General features: G+C 40.1%; 1 protein-coding gene across 1 annotated transcript in view; it reads left to right on the forward strand.

Annotated features, from left to right (window-relative positions):
* LOC121871011 (E3 ubiquitin-protein ligase RNF13-like) overlaps nt 1-16,796 on the forward strand; it is a gene marked incomplete at its 5' end in the record, with an annotated part of 191,475 nt that overhangs the window by 159,102 nt on the left and 15,577 nt on the right. Inside the window, 1 exon segment of the mRNA XM_042373066.1 lies at nt 12,129-12,327. Within this exon segment, the coding sequence (XP_042229000.1) occupies nt 12,129-12,327 (199 nt within the window).

Here is a 16,796-nt window from a genome sequence, read left to right on the forward strand (position 1 = left end):
ATCCAGCAATGTCAATTGTATTATCCTAACTTTAGTTTGAGGTATTATTTATTAAAATTTAGTGGTTTTCCCCCAAAAATTTCTCAGAGAGGGAAGAGCTGGCAGTGAAGTGTGAGAGGGGGAGGGAGTTGAGTCCATTATTTGAATGGACATTAACTTGGCGACTGTATTTCTCTATTTCTCTTAAGTATTAATTGTGTGCATGTACCATCATAAAATTAAGATGTTATTTTTACTACAACATAGTTATGTGCCTTCAAAAAGTGGAGTTTGGGGGTCGGGCCGGTTTCTATTGGAATTAACCCCATATGTTCTGTTGTTCACTTAACGCGGATTTCACTTAACACGGGACCCTCTGGGTTCTATTGACCGCGTTAAGTGGGGTACAACTGTATAGCATACGTACTGTATTTACAAGCCCATAATAATGGCTCCTAAAGTAGATAAACTTAGTTGTGTGAAGAGAAAGAAGAACATGTTGAAATTGAGTGACAAACTTGAAATAATTAAGAAACTAGAACGTGGTGTGAGCAATACTGTTCTAATATACAGTAGAATTCCAAAAATCCGGACTGCTTGGGGATTGGGTCGGTCCGGATTTTCGGATTTTCCGGATTCTCAGGCAGTACTTTTAAAATTCAAATTTAATGAAGAATAAAGAAGAAATGAACAGGTACATTTTGATAGTTTATTCATTTGCAAATATAGCATGCTTCATTTATCAAAACGAGCAGTTTTAATGAAAAAGCTGTGAATTCTAAATTTTATTCTTTGCCTTTTATATATCATAAATTGTAGACTTTCCAATGTCGTATGTTTCCATTAGAACAGTATTGCTCACACCACGATCTAGTTTCTTAATTATTTCAAGTTTGTCACTCAATTTCAATGTGTTCTTCTTTCTCTTCACACAACGAAGTTTATCTACTTTAGGAGCCATTATTATGGGCTTGTACAGTACTCTGTAAATGGAAAGAGTAGGACTCAAAATATTGTTATTTTACAATGGTATTCTATTCATACTGTGCTTGATATAATGCATTCTCGGAAATGTAATATTTTTGCTGAACGTACGTATTACAGTGGAAAGTGGGATAAAATCGTGATGAAAACAATGACTTTCGTAATCGCTTTTCGAATGGTTTTCAGTTCAAAAACTGTTGTATTACAATAATATTCTATCCTAATTGACTTGAATAAATACTACGATACCATATTTCTGAATATTTTCATTAAAATCCATCAAAATCATTTTCCTTGTCATCGTCTGCAGCACCAAACAGCTTCTCCCAGTTCTCTCTTTGAACAGGGCTAGAGGGTACGTGTTTTTCGAATCGTTTTCAGTTAAAAACCTATTACATCACTCGTCTATTTAACCTAAACTGCGCCTGAATGAATATATTCTCGGAGATAAATAGTAGTTTTGTGGAAACGTGACGTATTTCAATGTAAAATAGGATAAAATACATGACGAAAACAAAAGACTTTACCTAAGCTTCCGATGTTCTTGAGATGTTACTCGTTTTTTTAATAGTTTTCGGTTAAAATTCTGATATATTACAATGATACTCTATTCATACTGTGCTTGATATAATACATTCACGGAAATGTAATATTTTTCCTGAAATTACATACGTATTACAGTGGAAAGTGGGATAAAATCATGACGAAAACAATGACTTTCGCTTTCTTTCGTTCAAAAGATGTTACCGTAATCGCTTTTCGAATGGTTTAGTTTAAAAACTGTTGTATTTCAATAATATTCCCTCCTAATTGACTTGAATAAATACTTGAATGGAAATATACAATATTTTTGTTGAAACTACCCGGGTTTCAGTGTAAAGTGTCGTGATAATAAATGGTAAACAATTATCCTTCAGCACTTGTGTTTCATGCACGGCGAGCCTCAGTTTATAGGACGTAAAGCGTTTTTAGTGGTTTTGTTGTTCCATTACCCTCAAAAACGTGGGTGGAGCTATAAACGAGGAATATCATAAATTAACGACTTCTTGGTCAAAAAATCAGGGTCGACTGATAACGAGGGGGTTTATAGACGAGTATATACGGTATGTTGTCACAGTTTGATTGCCCATTTTAAAGTGGCGACCACGTGGTCGCTTGTTGTCGCTGAGCAACTGTGGCGCTCACGCATGCGCACATGCACACAAATGCCCGCTAAAAAAAAAAATCGTTTTTGAAAAGTCCGGATTCTCGGGTGGTCCGGATTTCTGGCATCCGGATTTTTGGACTTTTACTGTATACATACAACATTGGAAAGTCTGCCTTTTTTATATCATAAATTGTAAAGAATAAAATTCTAAAATTCACAGCCTCGTCTGAGCCTTACAATAAAATTGCTGAAAGAATGAATAAACTATCAAAATTTACCTGTTCAACTCTTCTTTATTCCTCCTTAAATTTGAATTTTAAAAGTACAGTACTGCCCGAGAATCCGGAAAATCCAAAAATCCGGACTGACCCAATCCCCGAGCTGTCCAGATTTTCGGACTTATACTGTATACAGTACAGTACTGTATTACACCGCATTTACCAACATCCTTCATGTTGGGTTAGCTAGATGGCTATGAAAGAAATTCTGTAAATTTGATCTATGTATCAACCCAGCTGGTGCTCTGATGCCATTCGTTCTAAAGAAAGTTAATTTACGAGGAAAAAATTGCCATATCGCAACCCAACCAACTCAACTTTAATAACAAAGCACGGAGTTGATTTGAGGGTAGACTTGCATTTTTTTTAAATTTTGATACATTTCGTTGTCTTTTTCCTTATTATTTGTGAGAGGATTTTCCCGTTATTATTTGTGTGCTTGTGTGTGCATGTGTGAGCACGTTTGTGCACGTGGGTGTGTGGGAGACTGAAATGCCTATTGGAATCAACGAGCGCCTCATGACACTCCGAGTCTCACTGAATCACTCACGTCAAGCCTTTTTCTTCAGTGCATACGCCCCACCACTGGATATAGAGGATGACATCAAGGAGGCCTTTTACTCCGACCTCGACAGAGTGCTAACCTCTATCCCCAAAGAAGATAAGGTTGTGCTCCTTGGTGACTTCAATGCCAGAGATGCTGACAGGAACCATAGGGAGAAACAGACTCGGCAAGTGTAATCCCAACAGCCTACAGCTCCTCAGCAAGTGTGCTGCACGCAGCCTCACTATCCCCAATACCTTGTTTAGGCAGGCCGACAAGTTCAAAGGTTCGTGGCAACACTCACGATCCAAACACTGACATCTCATTGACGACATCATTGTCAGAGAAAGAGATTGGTGAGATGGCCTCATCACCCGAGCCATGAGTGGCTCAGACCACTGTGACACTGATCATCGGCTCGTCAGAGCCAAGTTCTCACTTCACGTTACCCCAAAACGACGAAGGCAGCAAGCCTCCAGAGGAGGTTTTAACACTAAGCGTCTGGAGGATCCAGCAGTAGCACATGCTTTCAGAGAGTAGCTCGAACACTGGCTGATAACCAACCCGACAACAAACATCCCAAATCCCAGTGCCGAATGGAATATTCTCGACACTGTCATGACAAAAACCTGCAGAGAGACTCTCGGCCAGATTGAAAGGTACACCAGGACTGGTTTGATGAAAATGACCCACCAATCAATGTACTGGTCGATGATAAATGTGCTTCTTTAACTGACTGGCAGAACAACCCTGTCTCGGACCAAAGCTCATACCTTCTGTAAAAAGAAAACGGCGGCCCAGCGGTAACTTTGCGATCTAAAGAATGGCTGGTTTAAAAATAAAGCATGTGAAACAAAAAAATTTGCAGATCATCACAAGATGCACGAATTTTTCAATTCCACTAAAACATTTTATGGGCCAATGACTCATGGCGCAGCCCCCCTCCGCTCATCCGAAAGTAACCCCATAATCAAAGACGATGAAGGCCTCTTTCAGCGCTGGAAAGAGCACTACCATTCACTGCTTAACCAGAACACTGATGTGGATGTTTTGAGTACCCAACAGGTCCCTCAGCATCCAGAGCTGGCCCATCTCAGCTATCTTCCATCCCTAGATGAGGTAGCTACTGCCATCAAACAGATAAAAAATAACAATGCCTCGGGACTTGATGAAATCCCAGCCGAGGTGTATAAAGCAGGAGGACCTCTGCATACCAGCTGTCTCCATTCTATCCTGGAGAATATAGGGGAAAATGATGAAATCCTGCAAGCTCTTAAATTGTCAATACATTGTATATATAAGAACAAGGTAGACCGGTCAGACTGTGGCAACTAGCGCAGGATCTTGCTGCTGTCCGTAGCTGGTAAGATTATCGTCCAAGTCATCCTTAAACAAACTTTTTCCTGAGTTGGAAAACTTCTTCCCAGATTCTCAATGTTGCTTTAGACCATCACGTGGCACCACTGCCATGATCTTTGCTGCCCGTCAGATACAGGAAAAGTGCAGAGAACAGCATCTTGACCTGTACATGGCTTTCATCGATCTAACCAAGGCCTTCGACTCGGTCAACAGGGAAGCTCTCTGGTGGACCCTCAGCCGTTTTGGCTGCCCACCAAAATTCATCGCCATTGTGAGGTAACTCCACGATGGTATGAACGGCAGTGTCCTGCACAATGACACCCGGTCTGAGTTCTTCCCCAACCAAACAGGGGTTAAACAAGGGTATGTACTTGCACCAACTCTCCTTTCCATTTTCTTGGCTGCCTTCCAAACTCGTGCCAGCGCCAATTTAGCCAGCAGGGTGGACATCGAGTACTGGATGAAGGGTCTTTTCAACATAAGACGGCTCCAGGCAGGAACAAAGGTGTCGGCAACTTTCATTACCGAGCTTCAGTTTGCAGACGACCTCACCCTTGTAGCTCACATTGAATGCGACCTACAGGAGATTCTGAACACCTGTGCAGATCCATATGTACACTTTGGCCTTGAGGTGAATGTACATAAGAATCGGATTCTCTTTCAGCCTGCCCCTGGTTCAGCCACACCTCCATCATTCATCCAGCTTAACTGTACTACCGTCTCTAATGTTACCCACTTTTGGTATCCCAGCTCCCACCTGTCCACCACCGCGGACATCGATGAAGAGATTCAGCATCGGATCAGATGTGCACCTCAAGCCTTTGGCAGACTTCTAAACTGTGTCTTATGCTGCAGGGAGCTGAAGTTATTTACAAAGTTACATGTATATCGAACAGTGGTACCTCCCATCCTGCTATATGGCAGCGAAACATGGGTCACTTACAGCAGGCACCTCAAGGCACTTGAAAACTTTCACCAACGTAGTCTGCGTTCCTTCCTCCGAGTGCGCTGATAAGACGAGAATAAATGCCAGTATTCTTGCTGACACCAGCTGTAGGAGCATTGAAGCTACCATTATCCACGAACAACTACGCTTGATGGCCATGTTACCCACATGGATGACAGTAGACTGCCAAAGCAGCTACTTAACAGTTGCCTAACGAGTAGTATACGTAATGCTTGCGGGCAACTGAAAAGGTATAAGGATAGTCTTAAGACAAAGCTGAAAAAGTGCCAAATCGACCCCCTCACCTGGGAGACGATTACTCTACACCTTAACGCTTGGAGGATTACCACACAAAAAGGTGTCAATACTTTCGAGTTTGCATGACTGCATAACGAGGCACACAAATGCCAACGCCGGAAAGAAACTGCCACCGCCCCTCCCGCACCACATGTAGCCCCCACTTGTGCAACATTTGTGATCAACCCTGCCGGTCCCATATCAGCCTCTTTATTTACCTCAAAACTCACCAACCTAGGTGACATCCTTAATAACTCATATCATTGTATCATAGCTGGATGATAGTCATACTCGATTCCGAGTGACGGCAAAGTGTGTGTGTGCGCCTGCCTGCCTGCCTGCGTGCTTGCCTACCTGCCTGCCTGCACACTTGCTTGCAAAGGGAATATACATATTTTTGCACAGGACTAAAGACACACACACACACACACACACACACACACACACACACACACACACACACACACACACACACACACACACACACACACACACACACACACACACACACACACACACACACACACACCAGTCAGCAAATGATATTCACGCAGATTTTGAGACCCAAACCCTCGCAAATTTTATGGACATGCTGTATATCTACCCAAAAGAATGAGTTGAAAAGCAACCATAACACATACAACTTTGCCTTTTAGCCTGGTGGGTTACAGTGACAAGTCAAACTGGGGGATTCATTAGCCTACGGAAACCGCAACTTCCCTTATAGGATGCAAGCTGATTTTTCCTTCTCGTTTTTCAGATAAAAAAAAGTGTCATATGCCGTAGAATACGGTATTTCATACGAAGACATTGGGTGGGTGGGTCGTTTAACAAAATCTTTCATTACTAAAAGGAGAAGGGACATGAATTGTACATACAAATTATTGTTTACAGTTGACGGCTGGGGCTAGTCTCTTTCCCTACTGTGTGAGGTCATGTAGGCCACGTTGTGCAGTAACTCTTCCATAGGTATTGACATGAAGAACCCCACGTGGTCATGGAGATACCATGTGGTGTGGTGTTACAGTGGTGTGGTATCTCCAGATCAGGTGTAAAGCTGGCTCATGGTTGTTCCCAGAGTGGACTAATAAACACTATAGTGGTCCCTCGGTTAACGAATGGTTCGATTAATGAAATTTCGGTTAACAAATTACCTCCCATAAGGATCTTCAATTCGGTTAACGAACAAAACTTCGATTAACGAAATCCTTACGACAAACACATTTTGTTGTGAGCAACAGCTGATTAGCTGATGGGCTAGTCTGCCAATTCAGTAATCTGTTTTATGTTTACATTCGTTGCAAATTTTATTGTATGTTGATCCCACAAGATCACGCCACCACCACCTCAGCTTCCACCACCACCACGACCCCTGCCGCCACCACCACCACCACAGCTTCCACCACCCCTACCACCGCCACCACCACTTCCACCACCCCTGCCACCACCACCACCACAACCTCCACCACCCCTGCCACCACCACAGCAACCACCACCCATGCCGCCACCACCACCACACTACTACTACTACTATTCGCTGATGACTACGGCAACAAGCGGAATAACAGGATGAGCTCATGTAGGAAAACACTTAAAAAATTCCTAGAATATCGATGCAAGCAAGACATCATAATCGGGGGTGAGGGTTATGGGTAAGGGTGGATGGGGGGAATATTTTATACCTCGGCGAGCATATGCATCCATTCATACAAACCCTTTCACTTGTTTCTGCTACAATAATAAAGTGTTTTTTTATTAACTTGATAAATATGTACTTTTACTGGATCCAGTGAACAAATAAAATATATATTTATTAATTACCCATTATGTATGAGATATGTGTCAAACATCTTTCTGGTCCAGTGTTTGGCAATTCTCCGTCCATACCCCAGGAGAAGAGGAACACCGTTGGCCGCAGAGAAGAAACTCATCTTACCAGGCAGACACACTTGCCACTATACCTCGGTCTCATAGTCTGATGGGGAAACTGGTCTCATAGTCGGATGGGAAACTGGTTCTGATCAATGCTCACTGGGGTCGAGTAGCTTCATGAAGCGGTTTCTTCTCCTGGTGTCAAGTTGAGCAAGTGGTTGTTGTGATGATAGAGTGAGAGTTGTCACAATGCATATAGTAACTGAGTAAAAATGAAGAAGAAAGTTAAGTATATCTAACCAAAATTATGAGTTGAATAATTAAACAACACCTCACAGCTCCATCTGATAAGAAGATGTGGCTATAGTGATGAGTCGGCAACATTGCAGCAAATGAAAAAAAAATTATCTGTAAATTCTCATTTTTGTCAGGTTTATAGAGATTTGAAGTGGCATATACAGTGATTGAGGTTCTGCTGTTCATGCATCAACATAAAGAAAGAATCTATGGATGTGGTAGGCAAGCCCAGGATAAAGGACCTTGTCAATAAGGTTAGCTTTCCACGAGGATGTACAGCTATCGTTCACCGTAAATGACTCATGGACATGCATGAATTTTTACCCCTCAAGAATGCTGTGTGCATATAGTTCAACCCCTTATTTTTTGCATAAAAATATGAACATAAAAACTTGGACGGTACTCAAATATATATGGTATACGGTACTGTACTGTACACATCCACTTTATCTGGGGTGGCCACACATCTGGCTTTAGGCTGGACAATCCGTTTTTTTAGTTCTCTGTCTTCCATCTGGCTTAGCCTCTAGCTCAGCGTTTCTTGACCTGGGGTGGGTGCTGAAATCGATTTTAGGGAGTGCCTGGAAAGGCCTTATTTTTGGAGAATGAACAAAATAAATTATCAAGCAGTACTTTACTTATACTTTTTATAGCCCTGCAGCAACTGTAGTCTCTACAACCAGCTGAAGGGGATGTTGGACTGCCTAGACTTCACTACAGGGCGTGCTGAGGTCAGAAAAGATTAAGAAACGCTGCTCTAGCCGGATGCTGATTCTGATTTGTCTACCTTTTTAATGTCTTGACAAAAAAAACACTTCTCCAGAATTTTCACGCATTTACCAACTTTTTAACTGTGAATATAGGATATAGCGGTGTTTACAAGTAATAGTTAGCAACCCTGATTGCAACTGTCAAACATATCTCCTCACCTCCCTCCCTTCCCCCCATCTCCCAGATAGTAAACAGACCATTTCGCATCCCTTAATTTTAGCTGTGTTGATTTATGAGTTTGTTTTAACATAATACTACAAAAAACAATGTTTTGTTTACTCTAAGAGATGGGCTGAGGTGCATCTGGGTAGACTGTCAGTTTTTTCAGTATTTTGTGTTTCTCTCAAGTACCAAACTAAATTTTTCCATTGAAATAACTCTTCGATTTAGTGTGAATTTGGTTTAAAGCAACCTCTCATGGAACTTATCTCGTGTTATATCAGCGTTCTACTGTAGGCAATTTCTGGACCTTCCGAGAAAAATTTTCCGTTACTCGGAAATTCTGGAAAATTCCGGGGATGAGGGATATTTTTCCGGGTTCAACAGATAATGTAATGGGCAATTTATGACACGTCCTAGAACATTTTTCCATTACCAGGAAAATTCCAGGGATGAGGGATTTTTTTCCGGCTTTAAGAGAGTCGTCTCGTTACCCAGAAATCTCTCATTCCCGGAAGTGCTCTGCACCAATTGTTCCGGCTAACGAAGATATTATTGTATAAGCACATGGGGACAAAGGAACCTTAATAATTTTTTGCAGCTCTGAAAGCTTCCAGAATCTAGAACCTTACCGACATCTATTAACACTTTAAATAAAAACAACTGAAATTACTGAAAGTATATCTTAAGAATGATCACTTTACTTTAACTAATTTTTCATGTGCTGTAATAAGCCAATCTGTGTTAGTGTAATATGCTGGCTGTTGTTTTGAACAGTTGTGCCTCCCTGTTAATATGAATGCCTGAATACCTGTTCTGTAATGGATACTGTCTGAGTAACGACGTCGCTGTGGATTGATTAGTCTGGTATACAGCAAAGCCTCGAATAACGACGGTAATGTGTCTCCAATATTGCAGTGTATGGTGAATCATCATATCGCAAATCATTAGTTACCATTCAAATAAAGCAATAATAATGAGATGGGTTCTCAAGTGTGACCTTTTCATATCTTTTGTGTGGCTTTTTACCCTCTTTTCCCCCAAAAACAATACAATTAATGAAAATTGTAAACTATACAGCTAGACCCCGACTTACGACGGGGTTAGGGACCCAAATCCAGGTCGTAAGTCCGAATGGTCGTAAGTCCGACGTAGATAAAAAAAAAAATAAATAAAAAATCTACAATGAAATACAGTACAGTAAAAGTAATAAATAATGAGGAATGGATACAGTACAGTGAAAGTAATAAATAATGAGGAATGGATACAGTGTGACTGAGCACTTACCTTTAATGTAGTCAGCTGAATGCACATGGGGCCCCCATAATTTTCTAATTATACATGGAGACTACATTAACTGGAAACGTTTCGGTATAGAAAATGCGTGCGTCGTTTGAAGAAAAAAAAATGGTCACAACTGCGGCGGTCGTAAGTCCCGACGGTCGTAAATCCAAGCAGTCGTAAGTCGGGGTCTAGCTGTGTTCTTTAAATAATGTTTCTGAATGCCACTTAACACAAAATAAATGAATAATAACATGGTCACACGAGAGGAGATGGGACGCCATCGTTTTCGTTTATGTTTACAGCCGGGAGTCCAGGACGATAGTTCTCCATGAGAAAATGAAGAAAATAAGACCCTGGTTGTAGCTGTAGTAAAATTAATGTTCATAAATGGAACAATAGAAGTAGCTAACCACTAATGGAAAAAAAAAAAAAGATGGATTGAGAATGCCAACATATACGTGTGCATTTAAGGATACCACATTATTTATCTTTTTAAGAATATGTACAAAAGATTCATTATTGTCTATTACTGAATATGTATTTGATTGAATTAATCTTTATATATGTGAAATGAACAATGCAATTCATTAATAATACGTAGAATATTAAAACACACACGAGAAGACAGGACGACACTGTTTTCGTGAGTGACGATGGTTCTGCATAAGAAACTGAAGAAAATAAGACCCTGATTGTAGTTGTAGTAAACTTAATTTAAAAAACTTGAATATCAGTGTATGTATTTTAAGTAATGTAATTTAATGTTAATAAATGGAACACTAGAAATAGCTAACCACTAATGGTAAAGAAATATAGCGAGATAAGTGGGAATGCTAACGTATGAACAGTAAGTGCGTACATGTGAAAACATATCGTTATTTCTCTACATATGAATATGAAAGCAACACTTATTTACTGTTCATATATGTTTTAAATAATATTTACGAATGTAAAACAAAATTTCTCCTCACCAATGGTGGTAAAGTCTAAAACATAAGGACAGCCAATGAATATTGTGCGAATTTTTACTCAGATGACGAATTCATCAGGTTCAGCTCTGGCTGAAGCTGTAGCTTTCCATGAAGCTGTTGCTGAAACTGTTACTGAACCTGAAGTTGATGTTGAAGCTGCTTATGATGCTGAATTTGATGGTGTAGCTGAAGTTGATGGTTTAGGCCTTTGAATAATGAAGCTGTCGAAAGAACCTTGCACAGCTGCTTTCTTTTCTCATTATACATCTTTATGTCGAGGTCATTTGCATTTATTTAAATTTTAATGCTGTTCTGTTAATGGATCCACTTAAGAAAATATGTTCATTGCTTGCTCCATATGTTCCATATAATATCCACAGACCTCTCACCTTTTTCATATCATTTTATCACATCTAGTTTCTCAGCTAAGCTTATACACTTTCTATTAGCTTTTGAAACAACACTACCATCTCTTGCTCATGTTGAAAGGGATGCAAAAATGCTGTAAGAAACCTGAGAAAGTTTTTCTCCTGTTCCTGTTCAGATGCGTGACAACAAAAGGCCCGCCAAGCTCCGACTGTTGTTTACTGGCGATGCGCATTACCAATCATTAGCCAGGCAGCTTCTTTGCCTAAGGCACTCTTCATTTTTTATACAGTAATTTTTTTCCTTTTTTTATAATATATATCGGGATTTAGTTATTATTTATATGAAAATGTAATTTTATTTTATTTTTATTATATTTTGGTCATAAATATGAATGAAAGAAGGACGGAAATTGAATTGGGTCCTAAATTAACTAGGGTCTTAAATATTAAAAGTTGGTTGAACCGTTGTTATCGGAGGCTTTACTGCAACTCCAAAGCTATGGGATATTAACACTTAGGTCATGGTGTCATTTATCCTTATGTATGTCTCAGGAATACACTCCCAGAATTATGAAACATATTTCCAAAACACTTGTATAAAGGTCAAAGCCACCATTCCTCCTTGGCCCCACCCTAACCAGGATAAGTTGCCAGGCACCCTCAGCTTTCTTGTTGGGAATCTGCCATTTTATGACAGCTTAGTTATAATTATTATACTCAGTCTAATAGGATTTTATTTTGAAACTCACCATTGGAACTTTTGAAGTTGCTATGTTCAGGTTTTCCCATGATATTTTAGCTATATGGTAAAAAGTATCTTAATAACTTTCCTCATAACTGTACCAGTCAGTTAAATATTATGTATTACACAGGAGAATCCATTTCAAGAAGCTGAGCGTATGGCAGAGGAGCGAAGGAGAAGACGAAGACAAAGAAGAAATGTGTCTCATAATGTGGAATGTGGTCCAGAAGGTTACCAGCGCTTGGCAGAATCCACTGATGATGAGGATGAGGATGAGGAAGAGGAGGACAAGGAGTGTTCAGGAGTAGGAAACAAAATTCAAGACACAGGTATAGATTACTTAACTAATAAATGATAGTTTGAATATACTCCAGCAGCTGGTGCACATCTACTTTACCATTCATTGCCTTCTCTTGTATTTTTAAAAGTGTTAACACATTGGTAATCCTCCTCAAAGCTGAATAGAATCATCTGGCATTGGCCAAATAACACATAAAAAGTGGCAGCCCCTAACTGAGGGAGTTAATGTGATTTTTATCAGTGCAGTGATTTTGATTAAATTTCATTAGATAATTGAAACTAATAATTAGTTATGATATGAAATGTGGGCTTTGTTGTGAAATTGGAGCACTTTTGCAGAAATCTGTTACAGCAGATAGAATGAATGAAGCACAGGAAACAAAGAGATAATTTGTGTTTGCTTGATTTGATCCATCCTCCATCATATTGTGTTTGCTTGATTGTGGCCATCCCTTATCATATTGTGTTTGCTTGTTTCTGGCCATCCTCCATCATATTGTGTTTACTTGTTTCTGGCCATCCTCCATTATATTGTGTTTACTTGTTTCTGGTCATCCTCTATCGTAGTTGTGTTATATCTTATGTGGGGGTTATGTTCCGAAGAGGGCACATAAAGCCAAAAACGTGTACAGGGTATACTCAAAATTGCCCTTGAAAATCAGTTAATCACCCATAAAGTACATGGTGATATATATATTTGTCAATAGCCCATCTGGCAACTCGACTGGTTAAGCCTATTTCAGTTTAAATTTGCACTATACACAGAATGTGCCTAAGAAATTATAAGATAATTATCATCAGGTTAAAAATATAAAGGGAATTAATCATTATGTGTGTCCTGAATTGGTTGATATCAGGACAACAAATATTTACAATACATTATGCTAATTAAATAAACACTCAAAATGGGTGGATTACTTAAGTGGCAATGTCCGAGTTTAGATTACTGTACATCATAACATCAAACTACGTACAAAGTATAAAATTAGGATATCCTACAATATAAATTAATACTCAAGGTTTGCTGATGTGAATGGAGGTCAGGAATTAATGATGAAGCTTGGTTGGTGAGCCTCTCCCTGATCACTGGTTTTACTGAAGGCGGTGGCGTTGTGTTTCTCTGGTCACGATCGTTAAGGAACTTATGCTGGCAGGTATTTTGATATTCAACAATACCTGGTAGGATGCTTGCGCAGACAAAGAAATATAGACTCGTGCAAGACTATTACAGTGGTCCCTCGGTTAACGAACGCCTCGGTTAACGAAATTTCGGTTAACGAATTACCCTCCATAAGAATATTCAATTCGGTTAACGAAAAAAATTCGGTTAACGAATTCCTTACGAATTCCTCTCAACATGTTTTCACTTGCTCACCAGCTGGAATATTTGTCCGCCAATACAGTAATCAGTTCTAGGGCTTAAATTCTTCCTCGTTTGAGTAAATATTAAGAAGGTTGTACTATTCAATAATTTTCCAAGTTTTATATTAAATTTTTTAGTAATTTTAACAATTATTTAACATAATTGAAGTACAGGAAACGAGTTTTTAATGTGCCAAACAGCCACTCAACTCACCAAACAGGCGTCAGTTTGTATCTGGTCAGTAGAGGTAACATCTTGCTTGAGACACTTTTGAACATAAACTATTTTTACGTTTTTACAGTACAATTATTGGTCATTCTGAAATTTATTTTACATATTGACAATATATAGTGCAGTGCAGTGTTGATTTAAAGAAAATAATCTTAAATTACAACGAGTGAACTTAAAATTTTATGGGTGGAATGACGGCATGAAGCATGAGGTGATTTCTCCTCCACCCCACTTCCTTCTCTTCTCCCTTCTCCTCCACCCCCACTTCTAATTCCCATCATCATCATCAACCAGGAGCCTTCTTCATACACACCTCAAAGTAAATGTACTTTACTGCATTTTTTTTTTTTACTTTGTATGTAATTTTCAGTGAGCTGGAACCAATTACCCAAAATCCCATTGAAACAATGGTTTCGGTTAACGAAATTTTCGGTAAACGAACGACCTTCTGGAACGAATTGTGTTCGTTAACCATGGGACCACTGTACTCTAAAAGACTAAAAATGTTATCTAGTGCAAAATATATGATGTCTATATTCATATTATTCGCTGTCTTACAAGGATTCCAGCAATGCAATTTATATTCTGCTAACATTTTATAAGATAAAAACTTTAAGCCTGTAGTAGGTAGTGGGAAGCTACCAAACAGGGAGGTACTACCCTCTGGGAAGATACTAGAAGCATAATGTTTTGTCTAATGGTAGACCCTGCTGCCATATGGCATTACGAAAATTGTGACCAAGTCCCAGGTTGCTGATCTGTCTTTCTGCCACATTTATACACATTTGCACTGACTCAATTGTCTCTATTACTATTGACAACACAACAAATACAACCTTCCTCACTCTTGATCTGTTCTATTCATTGTATTTTATCCTCCTATGATGTCAGTTAATACTAATATTGAAGCGGGGGCTTCTCGGATGGATCCCACTGGTCGGGAAGGTTGTGAACTCCAGGGTCAACCTGATCATTATCAAACCACTGGGGCCTCAACTGACGCCTCCGTGGTTGTTGGCGGATCGGCTTTTTTCACACTTCATTTTTACAACATGCGCGGCCTGAGACCCAACTTTCCTTCTGTGGAGCACCATCTATTAACCTCTTCCCCCGACCTCTTACTTCTCAACTGACCAAAGCAGCTTCACCCAAACCTTTTCAATTCTCCAACTACAACCTTTATACCTCTTTCCGTTCTAAGGGAAGTGTATGCGCCTACTGCAACAAACGTACACCTATAGCTCGACTCATGGATCTTGAATCTTCCCTTTATGATGTCATCTGGCTCAAAATATCTCTACCAACTATGACTATTTTTCTTTGTTTCCTATACTGTTCTCCCAACTCTATCAACTATTTGGAACTCTTTGACTATCTCATTTCTTGCCATGAGTCATTGCTATTCACACACCGCAACACTGAGATCCTCTACCTAGGGGATTTCAATGTACATCACAGAGAGTGGCCTGGCTCTGCAAGGGATGACCCAGGTGGAGCTGAGACACACTCTTTTTCCTTACTTAATGATTTGGAACAAATGATCAAACACCCTACACGCCTTCCTGATCGACACGATCAACTTGCTAACATTCTTAATCTTTGTTTTACCTCTAACCCCCCACACTATTCATACTCAATTTCTGCCCCATTAGGGTCTTCTGATCACAATCTTATTTCTATTAAATCAACTGGGCATGACCACCTCCCCCAACCCCTCTAAACGTCAGCTATGGCACTATTGGAGGGCAAACTGGCAATCCTTGCTGGAATTCTTCACCGACTTTCCTTGGGATGAATGTTGCTTCTCCACTCAGGATGCCCCGGTATGTGCTAACAGCATTGCTGGGGTTATACAGGGTGGTATGAGTGCATTTATCCCATCTTCTACCAAAACTTTCACTTTGCAATCATGATTTGATCGCTCCTGCTCTCTTGCATGCAGGGAGAGAGTTAGGGCATATCAAGCTATGAAACTATCTCCTTCTCCTATTACCCACTCCTCTTTCATTACTTCTAGGAATCGTTGTAAGGCTATTCTTCGTTGGGGCAAGCGGAATTTTATAAAAAGAAAGACCGCTGGCCTTATTAATTCTTCCCCTAGTAAATCCCTCTGGTCCTTTACCAAAAACATCTGTAATAACGTTTTCCTCCTCTCTTCCGACCTGATAACTCTATAGCCAACTCTCCCCCTGACAAAGCCATTCTCTTTGGCACCTTCTTCTCCTCTAATTCCACCTTAGACGATTCTAACTCTATCCCTCCTACTGAACCTATGCACTTTCCTATAATCTCCACTCGGAGGGTTGCTGGTGTGTTATCCAGGTTGGATGTGAGTAAGACGCATGGACCGGACGGAATACCCCCTCGTGTTCTGAGGGAGTGTGCTGAAGCTCTGGCCCCTGAGCTTACTCACATCTTTTGCCTTTGCCTCAAAACCCAAACTTTTCCTTTTTCTTGGAAGCATGCCTTGGTTCAGCCCATCCCAAAGAAGGGTGACCATTCTAATCCCTCTAACTATCACTACATTGCTCTAACTTCATCCCTCTCTAAGATTTTTTAAACTATCTTGAACTCCCATTTTCTCTATCACCTTGAACGCCATTCTCTTTTGTCAGATCACCAATATGGCTTTCGCCAGGCGAAATCTACTGGTGATCTGCTCTCCTACTGCACCCATCTTTGGTCATCCTCTCTTGGGGATTATGGGAAAACTTTAATTGTGGCCCTCGACATCTGCAAAGCATTTGGCAGGGTATGGCACAAGTCTTTGCTTTCTAGACTTCTCCCTCTTATGGTTTCTCTCCCCCACTTTGTTTTCTAATTTCCAGCTTCCATGAGAACCAATCCATGGCAGTTGTTGTCGAGGGATCGATCTCTCGCTCTTTTTCTACCAATAGTGGTGTC

Source organism: Homarus americanus, unplaced genomic scaffold, assembly GCF_018991925.1.
Source record: "Homarus americanus isolate GMGI-L3 unplaced genomic scaffold, GMGI_Hamer_2.0 scaffold52512, whole genome shotgun sequence".
NCBI lineage: Eukaryota > Metazoa > Arthropoda > Malacostraca > Decapoda > Nephropidae > Homarus > Homarus americanus.